The sequence below is a fragment of the Channa argus genome, chromosome 12 (assembly GCF_033026475.1).
Source record: "Channa argus isolate prfri chromosome 12, Channa argus male v1.0, whole genome shotgun sequence".
In the NCBI taxonomy this organism is placed as follows: Eukaryota; Metazoa; Chordata; class Actinopteri; order Anabantiformes; family Channidae; genus Channa; species Channa argus.
Genome location: NC_090208.1, coordinates 8298686 through 8322320, shown reverse-complemented (window position 1 = coordinate 8322320; position 23635 = coordinate 8298686). Strand labels below are relative to the sequence as shown.

Sequence of the window (23635 nt, the reverse complement as noted above, 5' to 3'; positions counted from 1 at the left end):
AACATAATGTGGCTGGTAAAATATAATCGCACTTGCAGTTTAGTTGTATAGGAACGGACAGGGTTGACATTAAATGGGGAGGAGAGAATGAGTGAATATGCCCGGAACTTGCTCATTGCTCAACACGAACAGACTGCTCTCGACCTGAAAGACACGAGCAGAGTTGTTACATCATTTCCTTCTTCATTCGGATTTGCTCATGTGACTTTCTGGTAAAAAAACAATGCAACAAAAGCAAGAAAAAGGAAATTTTTCTTCTTTTGTTTTTTGTTTTTTAAACTCAGATCCCACAACTGCCCCACAGAAGAATTCTGCCTGGTTCTTCCATCTCTGGAGAGAACCTCTGTAGCTCTTTTAGAGTCATTGCTGGTGTGCAGTGGCAGTTGAGGGACCTGATATGAACAAGTGTGTAAAGTCCAGTCAGTGGAGTTCTTGACTGAATGCACCGTATTAAAGAGTAAATTTCTGCTTTGTCTTTTTAGACACTTCATATTAAATTCATAATTCTGTAAAGCTATTAAAAAGCAATTGGGACTAAACACTTTCTATCATAACTTGAATGTTGAAACACCAAGACTTCACAGACATTTGGACTTGTGGACACAAACTGGGTTTGGGAGAAAGTCTTCATATGGATGAGAGACCCTTATTTCAGATCTGCTCGAGACTTTTATTTTGGTACAAGACAATAGAGAACAGTGAGTTATTCAGAGTAAATAAGCTTTCTGTAACATGCTCACTTTGCTCATATTAAAGGCACAAAACCTAAAATATAATTCAGCTCTACGTTAAGTTCCTTGAGTAGCCTTGCTCAAAAAAAGAGATAGAGAATTTGTAAGAGGAGGTTGTTGCTTTTGCTGCTTTGTGCCTCCGTGTCAGCCCAGAATCATCAGATTTTCTTGGCACAGACAGATGGAAGTAGTTTGGAGCAATGCATATCATCCCAGCATTTGTTAGCTGTAAGTCACAAAAACAAAGGAGGTCAACCTGATACGTTTAACCTGATAGACATGAGGCCCTGAGAGCTCACGCCCCTGCAAATCCAGAAAACACATGCAAATAGGCAAAACACAAGCACATAAAAAAAATAAAAAACTTTTGCAATTTGACAACACAGGCGCAGTGTTAGGAAACGTCCTGCAAGAAGCCACAACACACTGGAAATGTCTCTAGAAGCAACCAAAAAAGGTATTTAAAACATTGGAACTGAAAACACTGCAGTAACAGTTGTTATGTTAAAAAAATGACGGGCATTTAGATTTGTAAATGCATTTTTAGTTGCTCCCAGAGACATTTCGGTTGTATTGTGGCTTTTTGCAGCACATTTCTTAATGCTGTGCCTGTGTTGTCAGATTGATGAAGTGGGTTTTTTATTTATTTATTTGTTTTTTTATTTGTAGTACCATGAGCTCTCAGGGCCACCGTAGAAGGTAACAAATTTTACTTTTATTATAGTTAATATTGTAATAAATAATTGCATCAACCCAAACAGCATGCGTCATCATTTACCTCCATCATTTATTTGTAAGCAGTGCTGGTGCTTCTTGTTGTTCGGCTCTCCCTTGCACCAGTATGCAAACTTGAATGGTGTTCCATCGCTCCAGAACCACACACCCTCCTACGGTAGGATTGTATATTAATAATAATTTGTACATAAATGTTTAATGCTAATAAATTAGAAAGAAATTGAATTGGAGTTTTAAAATAATATATATGTCTTACTATAAGATGTTGAAGCTTCTCGGTCATCCAGGTTTGGTTATCCGAAGGTGAATCAGTGTCAGCTGGAATTCTTTTCTTTGGTTAGCAACGTTTTGGTACTTATCCAAGCAGCAGAGGAGGAGGTCTATGGCCTAACCAGTCTTTCCATCTTTCATGCTGCCCTTTCATCCAACCCCAAAACGATTTCACACATCAACTAAGAGGGCCACACCTAACGACCCCATCTTAGGGGTGTAGGGAATTAGTAATTGTTAAACCTTGATGACTCCACCCTGTTCCAGCCTCCCACCTTAATGAGCTTAATCAGGCCAGGGTTGAACATAGGCCTCCTCTGGAGGATATAACTGGGTCCCCCATCCACTTTACTCAGACTGAAGAAGCTGCTTGGATAAGTAACGAAATGTTTCTAACCATGGAAAAGTAGTCCAGTTGAGACTTTTATATTTATTCTTGTTCCAAAGCTTTAATACGCATCTCATGGTCTTACTAAAAAACTGGATGCCAAGCTACTGTTTTAAAATATCTTACCTCTGCACTGTCAGAGCCTCCAAGCCATGCATTTGGATACCCATGAGTCTGATCTGTTATCATCCTTTGAATCCAGTGGTACTCTTCAGCTTTATGCACAGAGGCAAGGTTTGCACCCATGGACTGACAGTTTCTCTACATAGGAAGCAGAGTAGAGTGAATAATGAGTAAGAGGATACCAAAGTCAGACGAAGATGCTGTAGACATCAAGTAGTTGTCGAAAGAAAATAAGAAACTTTCTGCAGTGAATCAAGATCTTCGCATACCTCAGCTTGAGCCCAAGTCATGGCTCGTGGAACGTAGATGAAACATTGACCATTGTTCCTTTTCCAATTGCTGGGACAAGATGGCGACCTCTTGATAGCATGATTATCTTTTAGAGAAAACTAATTTGAATAATTTGTTGAATCTACGGAGAAAGTGTAATGGACTGAGGAAATATCTACTCACGTTCTTGAATTTCTGCCACTGCCCCAAGGTCATTGTTGGATTCTGCAAGAGCTGAACACATCCTATAGTAATTGTCATGTCACACTTCATCGAGCTTTGTCTAACATGCAAAATCGGGACAAACACACACTCACCAGCAGCTCTGGTCAGAGCCATCATGGCACAAAGAAGAGCACACAAAGTCAGAATCTTCATGGTGGAGATGATGCCGATGAGCGCCTATTAGAAAAAGAGACTGAGTAAATAAAAAAGGAACGTTTTTTTTTTTTTTCTAGGAGGAAGAGAACAAACTAGAGAAGGAAAGAAAAAAAAAGCAAACCTCTTGGAAGATCACCTTCGTCTTTCTGAGTGTCAGCCCAAGTGTGTGCAGATACTAATCATTCGTTATTTTATACAGAGAATTATCTATGCACAAGTCTCAAAGTTCATTTAAAGTAAACATAGAGTATGGATCGTACTCCACCCCAGGTGATGGGGAATTGTCAAAGGGATGCAAACAATAAGCCATTTATGGGATGTTATCAGATTCACCGCTGTTCAGTGGTGTCACCTCATCCTGCTGTTTACTTTTTAGGCTTGTATTTCTTGGACAAAGGTGAAGTGAATAATGTTTTCTTGGTCAATCGAAGCTACAGCACAAACCACGTTTGCAGAAACTCTTTCTAAAATACAAAAAAATTGCAAATGTGTGATGTGTTAATTCACTTGGACCTTTATTTATTTAACAGACAAAAAGATTTTTACTGAGTATGTAAAAGTATATACAGTATGTAAAGTATGTATGACACTGAGTATGCCACGTGGCTCGTCTATTTTATTGTTTTGGATTAGTTCCAAAGCTTAAGAATGGGTTTTTATGAGTGTATGTATAGAAGGGGAATCATAATAATAAAGACAACACCCACTGTAAATATTATTTTAACTTCTATTTCCCCAAAGTAAATTTAAACAACAAAGTTACACACATTTAATTCTGGGAGCTGTTAGCCACCAAACACATGCCAGAGCAGAGGTTAAAGGGTAATTCCACCAAAGAAGTTACCTTAGGGCTACAGTTTTGTAGTTTCTTTACATTTTGGAAGAAGCCATCAGCAATTTATTTACTCAAGTACTGTATACATGGAAGTTATTTCCATGTACAATGTATTCTTTATTTATTTATGTTTGTTTTAATTTACTTTAGTTTTGTTATCTTCTTTCCATTTCCACTATTTCTGCCCTTCTACCTTCTGGTTTCTTTATACAAAGTGAAACAGAGTCAGATCTCAGATCTGATAACAAATGTGTTATTTATTAATTACTAAAGAAAAGTTTTTTTTTTTAGTTTTTGGATAAATGTTTGTTAGTTTTTATATTTATGTGCACAAAGTCCCTTGAACAAGAAAAGGCATCTCAAGGGTCATATCCTCAAAATTCCATTTGAAAACAGGTGGATTATAACAATAACAAAAATGGATGTGTAACTCTGAGCTCTCAAGGCGTCTTGACATTTCATTCCGGGCAGCAACTAATATTTTTTGCAATGTTTGCAGGTTTTCTGGAATTTCTTTTTCATATGTGATCAGTACTGCCATGATATCCCCTACAATATACACTTTTTAACATTACAATTCTAAATGGTGTTAGGATGAGATGTGGTGACTTTATTTTCTTAAAATATCAGGTTTAACACAAACTCACGGACCAGTTCAGTGCTTAACACTTTATTTTGGATAAGACAAGAAGGAACAGATCACTCTGCAGAATAAAGTTGTGCTTAAATCATATTTTTCTACAACACAGTTTTCTGAAAGACACAAAACCTAAGAGACAATCTAGATCCAGCTAATTACACATTTCATTTCCTTTATTACGAAGTGTTTCAGCAAAAAAGAAGTGGAGAGATTAATTTGTTGGTGCTTTTTTAATTTCTTGCACCCTCCTCAGCCCAGGAATCCCTACACTTTCTTGGCACACACAGAAGGGAGGCTATAGTAGCAATAGCTATCATCCCAGCATTTGCCATCTGTTAGAATCAAACACAAACACACAATTTTAGAATGTACACATTGTTGTTTCGTGTAATATTTTGCGTGATTTGCGTTTTACCTCCAAAGTTGACTTGTAAACACTGCTGGCTCTTTTTGTTATTGGGCTCTCCCCTGCACCAGTAAGAAAAGGTGAAGGGTGTCCCATCGCTCCAAAACCAAACACCCTCCTAGTAACATTAGTAAAAAACACACACAGTTTTGGAAAACACAGAGCTGATATCATAAAAAACTTCAATGTGTATTTATTGTTAACATTTAAAGATTTATTTATGATACTGTAAACCTTCCATCTACATATTATGGTCAGTAAATATATATCAAGCAAGTCGCCAGCTATTTTCTACTTTCAAATGGTTTACCTCTTCACCGTCGGAACCTCCAAACCATGTCAATGGATATGCATGAACGTGATCTGATATCATCCTTTGAATCCAGTGATACTCCTCAGCTTTATGCACAGATGCAAGGTTTGCACCCATGGACTGACAGTTTCTCTACAGTGGAGACAAACAGAATGAGACCAAACTAAATAAGGAATAATAAGTAAATAGCAAACCTTGTGCAGTGATTTAAAATCATTTCCAACCTCGGCCTGAGCCCAAGTCATGGTTCGGGGAACGTAGACGAAACAGCGGCTGTTTTATCGACTCCAACCCCTGGGACATAATGTCGACCTTGAGATGTCGACCTGGACGACAGGAGGCTCTCCTGAGGGAGACAAATGGACATAAACTGTAAATACAGAGTCTCCTGACAGAGTGGGATGCACAAATAAAACATCTACTCACTCTCTTGGACTTCACCCACTGTCAGATTTCCATCCTTTGATTCTAAAAGAGCTGAACACAGCGTTTGGCGATTATTGCGTTGTGGATATGTTTTTGTTTACATTTTTTGATGTCATTTACAAAATGAGTCAAACATGCAGAAGCTCTGATACTCACCAGCAGCCCTGGTCAGAGCCATCATGGCACAAAGAAGAGCCGACAGAGTCAGAATCTTCATGGTGGAGATGATGCAGATGTTTGCAGATCTGAAGAAAAGAGACAAACAGGTTAGTGACACTATACTACTGTGATGCTGAGCCAAAAATCTTAGTGAGAGAAAAATGAAGCAAACCAGGTGGAGGATTTATCTTCTTCTTTCTCAGTGTCACTCTGAGCGTATGTATCGTTCTATATATGCTGAAAAAGACCAGCTCTTATATACAGTGAAACATCGTTCCACAACTCACAGTTTGTTCAAAGTAAACACTTAATTGCTAGAACCCCACCCCATTTATTGGCGGGTCACAGAACAGATTACTCAATAAAAAAGCACATCTAAGCACATATAGAGTTACCTGCTTTACAGGTGTTCGGTTCATCAAATGTTTACATTAAAGTTTCATTTTTCTGGGGTGGGAGCTAAGCTTTTTTTTTTGTTGTTCCTTTCAGCTTATCCCCTGAGTTCAGGGTCACCACAGCGGATCATTGTCCATATGTTGATTTGGCACAGTTTTTACACCGGATGCCCTTCCTGACGCAACCCTCCCCAATTTCTACCAGGCTTGGACCGGCACTGCACAGCTGGGGAGGGGAAAGGGCTGTAAGGGGTTTAGTGTCTTGCCCAGAGACACTTAAGCATAATAGTGTGTAATCTGCAAGCTATAAAGTGATAATAAACAATAGTCTCAAAAGACTGGAGGTAATTTAACAATATCATCTTAGTGTCTTCTTCTGTGCATTGCTTTATTGGATGTGGATGGAGAATCAGTTCTATTGACTGTGTATAATAGCATATCAATAATTTTTGAATTCACATTTTCTGGACATTCTCTTCAAATCTCTGCCAGATTTGGTAGATATAAAGATTGCTGTTGTTTACCCTTGTACGGTTCTAATATCACCAAGGCTCCGAGGAACATGAAAATACCAAAGTTCAAACAATTTTTAGTAACAAAACACAAATGAGGGTAAAAGTGAGCTCAGCCAAAAGAAACAAAACACAGAAGAAACCTGGGACCAAGCCACACAATGGGCTTTCAGATTCCAGCTAAACAAAACCAAAACCGAATACAACGGAAAACAATAGCTGCCGGCGACTCTGAGCCCAACTGGCCGTTTGCACATCATCAAAACACTGCAACACAAAAACATACACAAACATAATCTGTGTCAGTGGTATGAGAGAGAGTATGAGAGAAAACGAGAGACGCCACAGCTCCTTCTTATTCGCCTTTTATGCCTCCAGGTCACTTTGCTTCCCAGGTGAGCCTGCTTTGGCCATCAGCGACCTGGGGAGAAGACACACACACACACACACACACTCACACGTATTCTAATATCTAACCTACTCATCTACCAAATTCCCTCAACACTGTCAAAATGACATTACTATACAACTAAACTGCAATTAGGTTTTTTCAGAGGAATGCAATTTAATCAAAAATAACCATAACCAGAATATGTTGATGACTAATGCGAATGGTAAGTTGCAACTTCACACATTCCAACCTTCTTCCGACTCCTTTTCCCTTGATGAAAGTGCCGTATCTTTCATTCATTCAAAACAATATGCTTCACCACAACATAATGATGAACTTATTACTTTTCCCTACGAAAAGCATTAGACCAACACAAAAATCTAGCTCTAATAAAAGAGGGACGGTGTAATAGTAACTGAAACAGAAAGCAAAGAAAAGCATTCATTTATTTTCAAACAGTTTTCTTTAGAGGGCAGTAACATTTACATTTGAAAGAAGCTGTCAGGTGATGCTCACCTGAATCAGGATATTAAACCAATACAATCACTAGATAAATAGTAGAGAATTTGTACAGTGGGTCACAATCGCTGACACGTCTTCACACCTGTTACCAAGTGTATCCATCGGCTGGTGTTTCTTTGCTCATCCTTACTCAGCATTGCCAACGACGAGGGATAATTCTACAGCAGGTTTGCTACAAACTCATTATTGGCTGTTTATGTAGTTGTTTGCTCCCTGTAGACAAATTATTAATGTCAGTCTATGTTTATTAATGGTTATCAGCATCATTTGACATCTGCATCATCTCCAACATGAAGATTCTGGCTCTGTCTCTGCTGGTGTGTGCTGTAATGCCACTGACCAGAGGAAGTGAGTATTTACCGGCAGAAGTGTATCGACTAACATAATTGTGGTCCGTTTTGTTTTGTTTTTTAAATTTGTTTGCTTCTACTTCACCACACTTTACAGTAACTATTGCACGTTGAACCACGTCACTCTGAATAATTCACCTCTGTAATTCTGCGTGCTTCAACAAATCCTAGTGAACACTTTCAAAACAACATTGCGTCACACTTATTTTTAATAAGTCATATTATTAATGTGTGGCGAAGTTTAAACTTGAAGGATAAGTCAAAAGAAAGGAAAAGCAATGTAGATAATGTTAACTCCCAACAAGTGCTCAGTAGTGTGTCAAACTTTCCATCTAGCTACTCCAGAAGCAGAGGATGAATACTCAGTGTCAGAGGATGAATACTGGACAGAGCTAACAACTCCAGGTGACCGTTTAATATATTCCTTCAAATCTGGATAAATATATACAATGTAATGGGAATAACCCATGAATACATAAAGAGCTCATGTTTCAGTCATTAACTGCAATATCAAATTGTTTTATTTGCAGACGAAACCACTACAGGTTATGGTATGGTAACAGGTATGTGGACAAATACATGGTATATGCCAACTATACATATTCTTTAAACTCTTTATAAAATGTTTCTTCTGTATATGTCTTTAGAGGGTGGCTGGCATTTTTCCTGCCCTGACGGTTGGAGTATGTACAGTACTCAATGTGTCCTCTTTGTTTCAAGAAACATGACCTGGAATGAAGCCCTGGTAAACATCCGTATTCCTTATAATGCCACGCATAAGATAGGGGACATTTTGATGTCATACAGTTAATATTGTGTTCATGTCTACTTTAGGACAACTGCAGGTCCATGGGGGGGAACCTTGCCTCTGTATTATTCGATGAGCAAGCTCATGACATTTATAATGAGATGCAGAAAGCTGGTGATGTTCATAGTCAAGTATGGGTTGGAGGCCACAAAACACCAGAGGTATTTGATGTAATTCATTAATATACGCGTCTAAAAGTTGAATCTACGTTGGATTTTCATATGATATTCTTTTCTATATTGCCTGGCAGAATCCTTCTTGGTCCTGGATTGATGATTGGTTTAATGTGTTTCATAACTGGTGCGATGAAGAGGATGCTGAGCACATGAACGACTGTCTCCAGATAACTTTTGAAGGTAAATCAACCAACATTGACAACACAAAGTACAATGGGTGTAACTGATTAAGGAATAATACAAACCAGCTGTTTGGTTTCTGTCATTGCCCTAAATGTGCAATAATATCAACATACTAATGCAACACGTTCACCTTTGAATGAATGATTCCTGTGTACTTGCAGAATATGGGTCTGGATGCTTGGATGACATGCAGTGCGATGCTCTTCTCCCGTCTGTTTGTGGAATGATCCTCTTGTGAGTCCTGCCCTGAAGCAGGGAATTAAATCGCCGGCGAAAAACGCTGGCAGATGTGTCTTTGTGCTCTCACTCTTCATACACTTAAACAAAATACTTTATTTCTTTCCTATTGGTGTACCCTAGCACTACAACAATGAAAAAATAAATAAATAGAAGGAGGGAGGGGAAGGCTTGATTGTCCCTTAGGTTTCTACCTTTAATAATTTGATAAAGGATTTTTTTTTTCTTTTTTTCTATTCAGCAAAAAAAAAATCAAAAATAAAAGTTAAGCACTAAAAGATGGCGGTGCTCTGTGAGTCTGTGTTAAATCTTTCTATTGTCACGATCCTGTTCCCTGTATTTAGTCTGTCCCTGTTCTCCAGGTTTACTTCCCCCTGTGCCACTTCCTGTTCCTAGTTCCTTTGATTTCTTTACCCAGCTCGTTTATCCTGATTGCTTTCACCTGTTCCCCTGCTTATTTAGACCCAGCTTTCCCAACTGTTCGTTATTGTTGGGGTCATTGTGTTGTGTGCCTGTGGACAGCAAGCCTCTGGATCTTTTCCTTCTTCAGACTCCTGGACAGGAAATACAGATTGTTTCCTGAAAAAAACGAAGCTCTGATCAAACTTGAGTGTTGTGAACAATAAGTATATGGGTCCTACAAGGGTCAGTTCTTGGACTTTTTTTTACTTTTTTTGTAAATATGTAGAAATCTGGCTGAGAGAATATTTAGCAACATGTATACTGTGTTTGAGAAAATGGATATAACAGTCATCAGGGTTATTTGGTACAAAGACGTGGAAAGTGTGTGTTACATTCAACTAATGCCGAGCAGTTGTCATCTGTGATTAGAACCAGGAGTTCGGTCAATGAAAGACGTCAACTTTCTCCACCACAGTGCTTAGCGATGTCAATATAATATCCACATAACTATCCATCTATGAAGCCTTTGCAAAAGTCCCCATACAATAAATGTTCCCACACAGTGTGACAGCAGGCAGCTGTGAGTCTGAGAAGAATAAACAGTTCAGAGGGCGGATGAAAGGATGGGTGGATGCCTAAAAATATTGTAAGTTCAAGTGGAACAGCTTCATAGGACATTTACACAGGTAGAGTTTAATTGTTTTGGATCTGTGCCTGCGTTTTACAGGAGCATCTCACACATTATAAATAAGGATAATCACTATGTCGACTTTTATTTGCTCAGGGCGGCTTCACTGAATTGAATGTTCATCAACACTGTGCTCCCTTTGACAGTTGTACTGAAATATTTGGATTTTATTCGGCAATTGCACTAAAACTACGTGTTGCTTTACGCCTGCTTTAGATTTGTGCAGTTTCTGCAGTATTCAAATAGTTTTTCAGGCCTTTTGTAATTTCTGTAGAGATTCACATGGTGGATCCCTAACAATACAACAGTAGTTGTTTCTATTTTGTTTTAGGACTTTAGATCTGCACAATGGGTAAATCTGTCAGAACACTTAACAAAAGTACAACATAACCCTCTGAACTGTAGTGGAGTAAAAGCAGCACAACATTGAAATGCTCAAGTGCAAAAACCACAAACTTTCAGTTAGATGCATTACTTGATAGTTAGATAGTTCACTTCACTTATTAAAAGCTCCACTGACCACATCTCTTTGGAGATCTTCTTACCACTACACAGTGGTGCGTAATGGTGTCAGTAATATGATTAGGCTTTGTAAAAAATAAGTTTTGAGAGTTTTCAGATAAGAGTTGAGTAATGTGAATGATAAAGGAAATGTTCTGCAGCATTTATTTGCAAAGTAGATTTTATTGAGCATTAACAATTTTCAGAACACTACATTTCCAGACAGTTACATTTGCCCATCCTGCTCCTTTCTGTGAAAGTTTTTTAAACTCTTTTTACAGTTTTTCTACCAGAATAAAAGCTAGTTTATTCATCTGACAGCGTGAATGGTGTGAGGATGCCTTCACAGAAATGTCCTTGAAATCTTCTGCAATTTACTTTAAAGTGTTATATTCAGTTTTGAAGTTACACCCTTACATAAATCTGATTTTGCAAAAACTTGTATACCAGCATGTTTAAAGTCTCGAGCATTTTAATTTAGCATAAGACAAGAAAGAACAGATCATGTTGCAGAGTAAAGTTGTGATAAATGCACTCTTTCCATAACACATTCAGTTTGCTCCTATTAAAGGCACAAAATCAACCAGACTACACAGCTGTTTCAGTTACTATTACACCATCCCTCTTTTATTAGAGCTAGATTTTTGTGTTGGTCTAATGCTTTTTGCTGGGAAAACTAATGAGTTCATCATTATGTTGTGGTGCAGCATATTTTTTTGAATGAATGAAAGATATGGCACTTTCATCAAGGGAAACGGAGTCGGAAGAAGGTTGGAATGTGTGAAGTTGCAACTCACCATTTGCATTAGTCATCGTTATGGTCCACTTGCCGCCTTCTTCTGTGAGTAGCATTAAAGTGTATTCAGTATGTTTCTGCATGTGTTTGTAACAAGTTCCCTCCATAGTTCATCTTCATACACCTCCTCGGGTGATTGTTGCTAGTCTCTCCGCTGCACCAGAATGAAAAGGTGAAAGGGGTCCCATCAGTCCACAACCAAAAATCCTCCTAGAAAAGTGAAACTATTAGAATAAAATCCACACTATGATATAAACGGTGTGTAGCATTTACTCAAAACGTTTCATAAGAATAAAATCTGAATTATTGCAACAAATGCCTCACAAAACACATTATTATGCAGGCAATGTTACAATTTTCCTATGTCCCTAACAAATGTTACTGATAATAAACCTTTTAGTCATCCATTTTCAGGCTTAAGCTCATACACTGGGCTATCCTGGTGTTTCCTCTGTATTACATGAAACACTTGGTCTTCCCAGAATGACCTGAGTTTTCTCTTTTGTCATAGAGGGCTTTCTTCTTACTCCCTCTTTGCAGGCGGTGTTTGACGCTACATAGGCTTCTGTCATTCTTGCCCTCCATTTCTCAGCAGAATCTATGTGAGATGAGCTTTGATCTTTTGCAGCAAGTCCAAACATGAGATCAATAGGTGGTCGGCGGTTTACAGCCAAACGAGGAAATAAGGTGCATACTGCACCCTGTGGCCTCACTCCGTGTGCAATTGTAAGCGTGGACCACCTGGCCATTCCCTTGTGGGTGATATGATGTGGTCCAGGACGCTTTAACTCCACTATATTCTTGAAGCTTAAAGAACAGTCTGTTTTCAAACTCCTTCCCCTGGTCATGATAGATTCTTGTGGGAAAACCAAATCTCAGTGCAAAATCTCCAAATATCTTCTTGGCAGCTGTTTTGGCAGCTTTACTTCAACAGGGGTAAGCTTGAGCAAACCGTGTGAAGTGGTCCATTATGACAAGAATATAGTCATATCCTCCCTTACATTTCTGTAGATATAAGAAATCAATGGACACTAGCTCGAATGGATATGTAATAATGATATTTGAGAGAGGGGCTCTAGTTGGTTTGGTGGGGCGTTTGTTTTTCAGACAGCTTCACACCTGTGTGATGTGATGCTCAAAATCTTTCTGCATGTAAGGCCAATAGAAGCGGTCCCTGATGAGGGTCAACACCCTTTCTACTCCAAGGTGACCTATCTCCCCATGGAGTTCTTTGTACACAAGCTAGTGGTATTTTTTTGGCAGGAGTAGCTGTGTTCGATTGGCCGATTTCTGATATAGCAGCCCATCAGTGTCCATGTGAAATCTTGGTTTTTGCCTCACCAGTGCAGCTATTTTCTTGTTATTGTGGAGTTGTTTTCTACTCTTTGGCCACTGTTCTGACAGGATATATTCGAGCACCTCACCAATCACGGGGTCCTCTCTTTGGGCTTCCCTTAAGGTTGTTTTAGGGATTTCTGCTACTAATGTCATTAGTCATGTCATTATTTTCAGTTACTACTGTTGAGATGGTTGCAGAGCACAGCCAGGGCTGTTCTGCTCATAACCTCAGGCATTATTACTTGTGTACATGTGTCCATGTACTGCTCCATATCAAATGGCATACGTGATAGACCATCAGCATCGTTGTTTGCTCAGCCGGGGCGGTACTTGATGGAGAACTGGAAGTCAGCGAGTTCCGCTACCCACCCATAGGTGGTTGCGTTCAGCTTGGCAGTAGTGAGCACATATGTGAGATGGTTATTGTTAGTGTAAACTGGGAAGGGTGGTGCATAGTACAGATAGTCCCTGAACCTCTCACATATGGCCCACTTCAGAGCCAGGAACTCCAATTTTCCTGAGTGAAGGTGGTAGTTTTTCTCTGGGGCTGTTAAAGTCCAGGAACTGTATGCAACCACAGCCAACTTTCCCTGCTGCCTCTGATAAAGCATTGCCCCAAGCCCCTCCTGCGAGGCATCGCCATGTAGGGTGAATGGCTGCTCGAAGTCAGGATATCCTAACACAGGCGGATGAGAAAAAAGGTCAATGAGCTGTCAGAGTACCTGCTGATGTCCCTGTAACCATTTGACTGGATGACATGATGGCAACTGGCCTCCACTGTTTCACTTGTTTTTGTCCTGTTTTACTTGTTTGTACTGTCCTTTCCTAATTTTGTCTAAGGCAAGGAGGTCATAATGAGGCTTGGCTATGCGAGGGAAGTTTGGGATATAGCTGTGATAATATGAAACAAATCCCAACAACTTACTTAACTCCCCTACATTTGTGACTTTCCTTTGCTTCAAGGCCTGCAAAGGGGCCATATCTGCAGGATCCAGAGTATAGCCATCCTTTGTGACCAGCCTCCCTAGAAATCTCACCTGATTTTTGAAAATCTCGAATTTTCTGGGTGTTAACTTGAGTCCATGGTTCTTATAGCTGTGTAATACACTTGTCAGGTCGCTGAGATGGTCAACAAATGTCTTAGAATGGACCAGATTGTCATCCAAATATGGTAGGCATATCTCATCTCGCAGTCCTCCTAGACACTGCTCCATCGACCTGTTGAGCAAATCTTGTATTCGGGGTACTGGGTGGCGATCTGGGATAATTTCCTATTTAACTACCTATAATCACAGCACAGACGTAGACTTCCGTCCCTTTTCCTAACACATACGATAGGACTGGAGTAAGAAGATTTTGATTTGACTTTATCCAGCCTCTGTTCAACAGATCCTCCAGATATTCTTTTACCTCCTTATGAAGTGGCTTGGGGACGGATACATATGTCTTCTTCACTGGTGTGGGGTCACTAAGGCGTATCTTGAGCTGCAGTGATGGGACGGTCCGCACGTCATATTCATCCCGAGAAAAAGCTCTACACTCTTCCCTCAAGAGCTGTTTGACCTGCTGCTGTTTTGCTAAAGAGAGATGACTGAGGGGGACTGGAGGGTCCCAGCTATTTTTATCACCATTCGCTGTCATGTCTCCTTGCGCTGTCTCCTTAGCCTCCATTTTCTATTTTTCGTGAGGCTTTTGGTTCACCCTTCGTGTTTGACACTTTCCCACCGGTTCTGCAGGTGCAGGGGAGATAGATTTAACTACCTGGGTCTGCCCCAGTATGGTTCTTGGAGGGAGATGGATATCATGAGCAGTGTTATTTGTCACTGGGATAGTAAAGCGGGACCAGGTGCCTCTCTGTAACCGCACCACACTCTCTTCAATATGCAGCCCCTCCGGGAGCTGTGGGTGTGAGCGGGGCTCAAAAAGGACATCTTGTTGCTCTGGGAGGGGGCCTACTTGTACACTGCATCGAAGTCGTTTTGTCTGACCTGGGGGAATAGTCATAATGTCTTTTCCTCCTTTGACCATGCCCTCTCCTCGCCTATCGTCTCCACTTCTCATTAATTTTAGAAGGACTTCAGTCCTTTTGCAGTCAAAAGAGAATGCTGCACTGACAGACTCTGTAACCACAAGGGGTGAGTCTATGCCCTTCTCTAACAGATGTTGGATTACATTGTATCCAGTGATTGGTTCTTCAGCCACACCACCTTCATTAGCTACCAGCATTGGGACTAAGAGCTCTAGTTGTGTGGTGTGATCTGATGGGGGTTTAAATTTAACTTCCACCCACCCGGGGACGGGATTGGTGTCTGGTTCCATGCTCTTCCATCTAGTGTTTCTGACCCAAGCATTTCTGCAAAACTTTTCAATGTGGTAATTGGGATGTGCCGTTGTCTCCATTTCTCATTTATCAGGCAGACTTGTGACCCAGTGTCCCACAATGCTCTTGTCTCAACCCCGTTCAACAGGCAGGTGATCATCAATTTCTTCCCGATCAAGCAGAGTAACCGTGCTCTTCGTCTTGGAGAGAGAAGACTGTCACTGATGTCATGTCATTTTTCTGTGATCCAATGTCGTGTGTTCTAACAACCCTTTTGTTCTCTAAATCTTGGATACTGTCATCAATCAGCTTATCAGCATCTCCAGATTGCTTGCTGTTTTTGTCTGCTGTTGGCTGCTTCATTTGTTTTTGCAATCAACACATCATCAGTGACGGCTGGGTCATCCACATAGTTTTTTAACTGGTATTTCACACTGTCACTAATTAGTCCCGTCCGCACAGCTCTCAGGAACTTCCTCTGAACCAGCTCAGGGCTGTACTGCTCATCTTTACCAGGCTCTCTGGAAGACGCTAACAGTCTCTCTTTCAGCTCTATCGCCATGAAGAGGAAGTTTTGTGGGGACTCGTGATTATCCTGGGTGATGTTTATCAGTGATGGTACAGATCTACAGAGCTATCCTCCTTGTAATGTCCCTTTAAAATGGTGCGCAGTTGGGAAAGAGTGAGGTCTGTTTTAATCTCCAGCATATGGCGGAGGTTCAGCCCAGGGCTTATAGCTCGGACCACTGCCTCAATAATTTCCGCCTCACTATGGTTTTTCTTTAGTCCCATGTCAATCTGGTGGATGAGGTTAGAATAAGACAGGTTGTCCCTCTGCCCTCTTTCTCCAATCTGTCCATTAATTTGGAACTCCCTCTGAATAGTTACTTCAGGTGACTGTGTAACTGTGGACAAGGCTGGTTGGTGAGGGGAAGCATGACTTTGTTGCTGACTAGTTATTATGTTAATTAGCTTCAACATTTCCTCCTCAAGTTTCTTGGTAGAGGTCTGAAAACTCAGTTGTAGTTCTGCATATTGTTCTTGTAAGCTGGCCAGTATAGCAGCACCTTTGCTTGCCCAAGCCCTGTCCCCTGTGCTGGGTCTCCTCTTTCCTTCACCTCTTTAGCATTTGTTAATAAGTGGACCAAAAACTCATGAGCCACTTCCTCTTCCTCATTTTCAACAGCTATTTCTGCTGCTTCAGTTATTAACCTGATCAGCATGTGCTTTTTGGACTGTTTGTCAGTGGAGATTTTTGCTTGCAAACACACCTCTTGTAGCTGCTCCAACCTAAGAGATACCAGGGTCTCACTCAACTGGTCTTGCAGGTGCTCCAGCGCCATTTCGTTTGTGTTGCCTCTGCAACCTCACACTGTCTTCTCAGTAGCACAGCTACCACATTTTGTAGCACACTTGACCAGAACACGCAAACAGGATCTTGTGGGTTCTCTCTTTACTCACAAAGCTGCAAAATGACACACCAAGCAGTGCACTGTTGTTAGCATAGTTCTGTCTCGTGTCTCGTCTCAGCGCTATATGATTGTGTGTCGGCGCTGCCTGTAAAGTCCCGACAGAAACATATTTATTAATTAATTTTGGCACCAATAATGAAACAGCACTGCTGCGACACCAGTCCTTACACATGACATCTTTACAGTTAAATGAAAGGCAATTTAAACACGTCTCAATCAAATCCTAATACTAATGGCCGAGTTAGCTTAACTGCTGCAGTGTCATTGCTAACATCTAACTCGTGCCAACACACACTGAATGGGAGCAAACAGCCAACTTTCCCACTTCACTCATAACCCTGTACTTTATATGACACATGAATCCTGTATTTCATACCATGTCAGCTTACCTGCAAAATGACACACCAAGCAGTGCACTGTTGTTAGCATAGTTCTGTCTCGTGTCTCGTCTTAGCGCTATATGATTGTGTGTCTGCGCTGCCTGTAAACTCCCGACAGAAACGCTGGCTAAAGGGCGTCTCCCTCTGGTGGCGAACATCGGTAACAACACTTAATCAAAGCTCACTATGTTGTTGTCTGTGTGCAGAAGACTGAAGTGCAGATATCTCAAAATAAGGTAAACTAGTAAATCAAATGCGCCAAAAGAACAGTGTAGAATATGAACTTAAGTTACAATGGGGTCAAATAAACATGTGTTGGGGCCCTGGCCTGTGTTAAGTCACTGCCTTCACAGCAGTAATCCTTTTTGCAACCCTTGGCACGATGGCAACCTGACGTGTTTCTCTACTGGAGAAGACAAATTAGGTAAACTTATTTCCAGCCAAAGTGTAATAGACTGACGAAATATGTAGTCTTGAATTTCTTGTTCTTGAATTTCAGCCAATGCCCCATCTCTCTCCTTTGATTCTGAAAGAGCTGAAACAGCAGTTGGTTATTATTATTTTTAGTATGTAACAACACGCACTTACCAGCAGCTCTGGTCACCATGATACAAAGTAGAGCACTGAGAGTCATAAACTTTATGGTGGAGATGTTTAAGATGATGGTCAACTCTAAAAGTAAAGCCCAACTTATCACTTCAGTGAGTCAGTGACTCTTACAAATATATATATTTATATATATACTGAAGTCGTCTTCCCCCAGATTAGAGAGAACAAAGAGGAGCAAACCTGTTGGAGAAGCACCTTCTATTATTCCTTTTCAGTGTCAATCTGACAACTGGTCCCAACAAGACCAGATCTTATCAACTCATACGGGGAATTCACCAACCAGCTGGTTTGTTTAAGTAAACAGACACCCTGCACCCTTTAATTGTAGCTCAGTTCCCCACAGCCTAGACAAGCTTGAGGAGGCAAACAAAAAGCCACATGTTGTGCTGTGATTACTGTGGTAACCGCGTCACAAAATATACACATGGGACCAAGGGTCCTCAGAAAAAGAGGACATAGCATCAGCTGGAGCTTAGTGAGTGGGCATGTGTTGGGCACATATGAGTTAAACCTGCTTTCTGATCTGATGTATTAGAATTGTTTGTGCTCAGACCACATAAAGAAAGGGTCTTCTGCAGTGTATAGATCCCCATCAAACAGATCTGATAGAATAAGTCAGTTTCTAAAACTGTTCTACAGGTCTAAGGGGAAGCTATGTTTGTTTTTTGTATTATTTTAAAGAAAACCAAGCCTGTGTTTCATTATACACACATATTGTCTAAACCAAATTCATTTTTTTGTATTTCCTCTTAATTTATTTCTATGAACTTAACTTAACAAAACTTAACTTAACCATAGCATTAAAAAGATCAGTGATTAACAACATAGCCTAACTTTTTTTCCTATCTTTTTAATTTAATGATACACTTTAACATCATGAATGGATTCAAGGTTTGCACACTTGAACTGACAGGTTTTCCCTTTCTGCCCATAAAAATGCCCATAACAAACACAGAAAAACTAGTTGCAATGCTGGATATTTTTTATTGATAGGCCTGAAATAACAGTTCACTTTGCAGAGTTTAGTTGTTCTAAAATCATTCTTTCTACAAAGCAAGAGACAATCAAGCGATTTTCTTCACCTTTCGCTTCCTTCCTTAAGTAGCATGAGAGCGATGCCAAAGAAGCTGTGAGATGAGATATGAGACCTTCAGGTTAGACCAATGAATGTGCACAGATTAACTCCAACATATGCCACATTCTTTAGGGTGGATTGGAATGTCACTGTATCAATCCCTTCTCCTGTTCTTTGCACAGACAGATGGACGATGAGCGTTACATTGCAGATCATCCCAGCACTTCCGATCTACAACTACCAAAAACACAGAAGACAGTCAGACTTCACAAACCAAACCGCTAAAATGTGTAAAGCAGGGGCGTCCAAATGTTTTTCGAAGGGGGTTAAATGTGAGTTTAAACGGGAAAATGCCAGAGGGTGACTGTATCACCTGACATACTTTGGAACTAAACAGGACAAAGACAACGTCCTGCTCTAAGTTGTGTTATGAATGTTGTGTATTGCAAAACCTCAACTGATTTGATACAACTAGAATTTATCTGATTTGATGGAGGTTGAATTAATGTTGACTTTTTATATTTTAACCCGTTTATACATGAAGCACTAATTAGAAATAAAGTATCTTCTTTTTACCTGAATAATTCATTTGCAAACAGTGTTGCCTGCCATGGCCGTGGTTAGGTTCTCCACGACACCAGTAGGAAAATATAAAAGCCTCACCATTAGACCAGCGCCAGACATTTGGCTACAGGACAAACAAATCAGTAAATATAAACCCATTATTATTAAATACCTGAAAAACATTGTGTAGTAAAAAATCAAATACATGTTTTGCATTAGAGGCTCCAAGCCACGCTGTTTTGTCATAAGAGGTTGTAACTGCTATCATCTTCTCAATTGCACGGTACTCCTTGAGGCTTCGGACAGATGCCAGATGTCCTCCCATGGAGCGACAGTTTCTCTACGGCAGATAAATACAAAAAAAAAAATAAAAAGTGAAGCTGCCCAAACTTAGTGCAATGGCAGAATTAAACAAATGCAAATTAAACAAGTGTGTGAATAAAAAAAAAAAAAAAAAACAGTAGACTTAGTGATTACCTCTGCTCTGCCCCAAGTCCTGGCGAGTGGAACATATATGTAACAACCACCATAGATCATAGTCCAACCTCTCGGACAAACGAAGTACCTCTTAATCAGATCATTGCTTGCTGATGACATATAAAGAATAATTATTGATGTTAAGTTTTCTGATAACTTCTTTATTCTCTTCAATCAGAATTTATGAGCAAAAAATAAACATTGTCAAACTATTTCTTACTTGAATAACAATGTTAAAGTTCATTTTTAAAAGCATAAATGATCAACATTGTGCTTGAATCTTTGGTTCCTCTATACAGTTTGGTTTTATGATCACATACGGTTTTTATTACTTTCTAGTAAATCGATAACTACACACTTCCATTATTCTTTTTTTTTTCAAATAAAAATACAAACTGACCTGTTTGATCATTTTGGGCCTTTTCTTCTTGAGCAGCTGGACAGTATGAAACAGCAGTTATTGACTTGGTTTATCTTGTATCACTATACAGAGAAACAGAAACAATTGCTCTGTGTGGTTTTTAGTACTCAGACATATTTACCTGCAGCTCCGACCAGAACCACCACAGCACAACCAAGGAAGCACACAACCAGAATCTTCATGGCAGAGGTGAGAGAATGCAGATTTCTACCTTTAGTCAACAGAACAAACAAAGACCATTAAAACAAGATAAAAACATTGGAAACTGAACAAATTAAAAGGGGAAGTTAGAAATCACCTTCTCTTCTTTCTTCTCGTAGCTTCAATGTTCCTGTGTGGAGGCAACAAACGAGAAGAAACAGCTCTTAAATGCAGCTTCTTATCTCATCATCTCTCGTGAAATGAGGAACTGAGGACACACATGACAACATGTAGAAATACAAGTCCTTTTTCTCCATTTTGTCCAAATTCAATTTACACATTGGTTATGAAAATAGAAAGATCTTGGAGCAGCAGAGACTACAGATAAAGTCTTCTGAAAACATTAATTCTCTTTCATATCTGATTTCACCCAGAAATGCTCTACTGTGCATCTACTCTTATGTACATGTATTTTCTGTGACAAAGACATAATTCGCACTCTCAAACATATCGAATGCATGTGCTCTTTTAGTGTAAATACTGTCTGAGACAATCATTGACATGAATGCAAACAGTTGCAGTCTGTGTTGACTTTGGAGAAATCACTCGTAAGAATCGTTGTGTTGAGCTATTTAAATTCTTCTTGTTTGATTTGTTCATTGCAAGCAGCAGAAGGTTTATACATTCTGACAATATACCTAATTTGTGCTGGTGGGTGAATCCATTTTACTGCAACTGTACTGCTAAAATACATGTATGCATATTACTTCTGTGTAATTTGTTACAAAGTCACTATGTAAGATGATAACTGCTTACTTTTGCATTACTCTTGCCTAATAAATTCTTATCTTTTACATGAACAAGTGAGGTGCAGAGCTGAATGGGAGCAGACCAAAGTCAGAGGAGCTTGACGCTGCCGGTTGAATTGCTTTTGGTTTTTCAGTCTGAAGCTGATCACTTATAGAATAAAGAAGGAATAAAGGAGTTAAGATTCATAGCGACCATCAAAAACTGAATAAGTAACATCATCAGAGGAAGCTCAGTGCTGACTGCTCTTGAAAGTGTGGTAGTAAGTAGATGCTATATTTGCCTCAGCTTGATGTACAGCCTCAGTTTAGGAGTTTAAATAGTTTGAACTTATTTTTCTAAAAGTTTCGTTTAAGCTCGTTTGTGCACATACGTTGCTGGGAATCTGACAGGACTGGAGCAGAGGTGAACCAGTGTTTCATGTTACTTTGCCTCCATCTGCACATTGCCTGCAGAGATGATGAAACATAAGTTCTGCTTGCGTCGAGTAATGATTTGACACTAATTTGATATTTTTTTCTTCCTGTCAAAATGATCTGTCAGAGAAAAAATGATAACACTGTTGAAATAAAGCCTGGACTTCCCTTTTGATTATTCTACTTCCTCAATATTCTGTGTGAATTCAGTCACTTTAGATCTGCACAATGGGTAAATCTGTCAGAACACTTAACAAAAGTACAACATTTCCCTCTGAACTGTAGTGGAGTAAAAGCAGCACAACATTGAAATGCTCATGTGCAAAAACCACAAACTTGCAGTTAGATGCATTACTGGATAGTTAGACAGATAGTTCCCTCCACTTATTAAAAGCTCCACTGACCACATCTCTTTGCAGATCTTCTTACCACTACACAGTGGTGCGTAATGGTGTCAGTAATATGATTAGGCTTTGTAAAAAATAAAATAAAATGAAAATGTTATACTGTGGGGTTTAATGATGTTTACCAGGACTGACCTTGTGGTGAGATTTGGGTCTTTATTTCATTGTTAGGATTGGATGCCTAGTTTTACAACAGACCTTTGAGAGTTTTCAGATAAGAGATGAGTAATGTGAATGATAAAGGAAATGTTCTGCAGCATTTATTTGCAAAGTAGATTTTATTGAGCATTAACAATTTTCAGAACACTACATATCCACTACGTGGAGCTCGTGGATTCTTAACAGCTACAATGGAAAAGCTGAAGGGTCGTTCAGTGTCCTGGAGTGTTGAAGAAGCCAACCACAGCACCATCCTGTGAGCACAAGGCTGCACTGCAGACAGTTACATTTGCCCATTCTGCTCCTTTCTTTTTACAGTTTCTCTATCAGAATAAAAGATAGTTTATTCATCTGACAGTGTACATGGTGTGAGGATGCCTTCACAGAAATGTCCTTGAAATCTTCAGATGACGGAGCAGTTTACTCTAAAATATTATGATCAGTTGTGAAGTTACACCCTTACATAAATCTGATTTTACAAAAACTTGTATACCAGCATGTTTAAAGTCTCAAGCCTTTTAATTTAGCATAAGAAAAGAAAGAACAGATCATGTTGCAGAGTAGAGTTGTGATAAATGCACTCTTTCCATAACACATTCAGTTTGCTCCTGTTAAAAGGCACAAAATCAATCACACTACGCAGTTGTTTCCATCACTTGCCGCCTTTTTCTGTGAGCAGCAATGACGCGCTAGAAAGGAAACAGAAAAAAAATTGAATTTGCTCAGATTTTATGTCTTGGTGTCAAAACAGGAATCATCAGATTTTCTTTATCATGTGTTAAATGATGTTTAAAATGATGGTCAATTCTAAAAGTAAAGACCAACTTATCACTTCAGTGAGTCAGTGACTCTTACAAATCAGATATACCGAAGTGGTCTTCCCCCAGATTAGAGAGAACAAAGAGGAGCAAACCTTTTGGAGAAGCACCTTCTATTATTCCTTTTCAGTCCCAACAAGACCAGATCTTATCAACTCATAAGGGGAATCCACCAACCAGCTAGTTTGTTTAAGTAAACAGATGAATTCACTTCAATCCCAACTGATGGTGTATAATAAAATGTATAGCTTTATATGATTAGTGTCAGGGTGGCTGTCCGCCAGGTGCAGCTCAGTAGAATTTGGGACAATGACCCCAAATAATAAAGACAGAATGGCTTAAACAGAAGGAATTGTACCTGACCAGTACGCAGTGCAATTTTAGCTGGTTGAAAATGAAAGATCACCAAAAGTGGATATATCTTTGGTCACGGTGCTAAAATCATGGTTATACAGTAAGAATAAATATTCAGAGATCACTATTCCAAAGGCCATTTGCAGAATAACAGCTTGGATTGGCTCCAGCACCCTGTGACCTTCAATTGTAGCTCAGTTCCCCAAAGCCAAGGCAAGCTTGGGGAGGCAAATGTTGGGGAA

General features: G+C 39.7%; 4 protein-coding genes and 1 long non-coding RNA gene across 6 annotated transcripts; 1 reads left to right on the top strand and 4 right to left on the bottom strand.

Annotated features, from left to right (window-relative positions):
• Positions 1-612: 612 nt before the first annotated feature.
• LOC137138372 (type-2 ice-structuring protein-like) lies at positions 613-3123 on the bottom strand. The gene is made up of 7 exons (XM_067525500.1): positions 3020-3123; positions 2835-2919; positions 2701-2751; positions 2517-2623; positions 2251-2385; positions 1510-1618; positions 613-957 (listed from the first exon to the last, which is right to left on the bottom strand). The coding sequence occupies exons 2-7, from the start codon at positions 2893-2895 to the stop codon at positions 890-892; spliced, it is 531 nt and encodes a 176-aa protein (XP_067381601.1). The 5' UTR covers positions 2896-2919; positions 3020-3123; the 3' UTR covers positions 613-889.
• A 932-nt stretch (positions 3124-4055) lies between these two features.
• LOC137138374 (ladderlectin-like) lies at positions 4056-5634 on the bottom strand. The gene is made up of 5 exons (XM_067525502.1): positions 5519-5634; positions 5317-5438; positions 5090-5224; positions 4789-4897; positions 4056-4705 (listed from the first exon to the last, which is right to left on the bottom strand). The coding sequence occupies exons 2-5, from the start codon at positions 5335-5337 to the stop codon at positions 4638-4640; spliced, it is 333 nt and encodes a 110-aa protein (XP_067381603.1). The 5' UTR covers positions 5338-5438; positions 5519-5634; the 3' UTR covers positions 4056-4637.
• Positions 5635-7506: 1872 nt separating this feature from the next.
• Positions 7507-9314, top strand: LOC137138368 (type-2 ice-structuring protein-like). The gene is made up of 8 exons (XM_067525491.1): positions 7507-7664; positions 7759-7845; positions 8184-8252; positions 8378-8410; positions 8495-8592; positions 8682-8816; positions 8906-9011; positions 9176-9314. Exons 2-8 carry the CDS (start codon positions 7788-7790, stop codon positions 9250-9252), a joined length of 576 nt encoding a protein of 191 aa, XP_067381592.1. The 5' UTR covers positions 7507-7664; positions 7759-7787; the 3' UTR covers positions 9253-9314.
• On the bottom strand, positions 9254-17442 carry LOC137138369 (uncharacterized). Its single transcript, XR_010915938.1, has 3 exons — positions 17158-17442; positions 11640-11848; positions 9254-9830 (listed from the first exon to the last, which is right to left on the bottom strand). It is a non-coding gene; the product is annotated as an uncharacterized lncRNA (long non-coding RNA).
• A 1292-nt stretch (positions 17443-18734) lies between these two features.
• LOC137137662 (ladderlectin-like) lies at positions 18735-20844 on the bottom strand. Of its 2 annotated transcripts, none has more exons than XM_067524215.1 (7): positions 20593-20844; positions 20416-20501; positions 20274-20309; positions 19874-19983; positions 19602-19736; positions 19409-19520; positions 18735-19069 (listed from the first exon to the last, which is right to left on the bottom strand). In XM_067524215.1, exons 2-7 carry the CDS (start codon positions 20474-20476, stop codon positions 18987-18989), a joined length of 537 nt encoding a protein of 178 aa, XP_067380316.1. In that variant the 5' UTR covers positions 20477-20501; positions 20593-20844; the 3' UTR covers positions 18735-18986. The 2 variants fall into 2 exon arrangements, with proteins under 2 accessions (XP_067380316.1, XP_067380315.1); XM_067524214.1 differs by having other exon boundaries at positions 20416-20505; positions 20593-20733.
• Positions 20845-23635: the final 2791 nt, after the last annotated feature.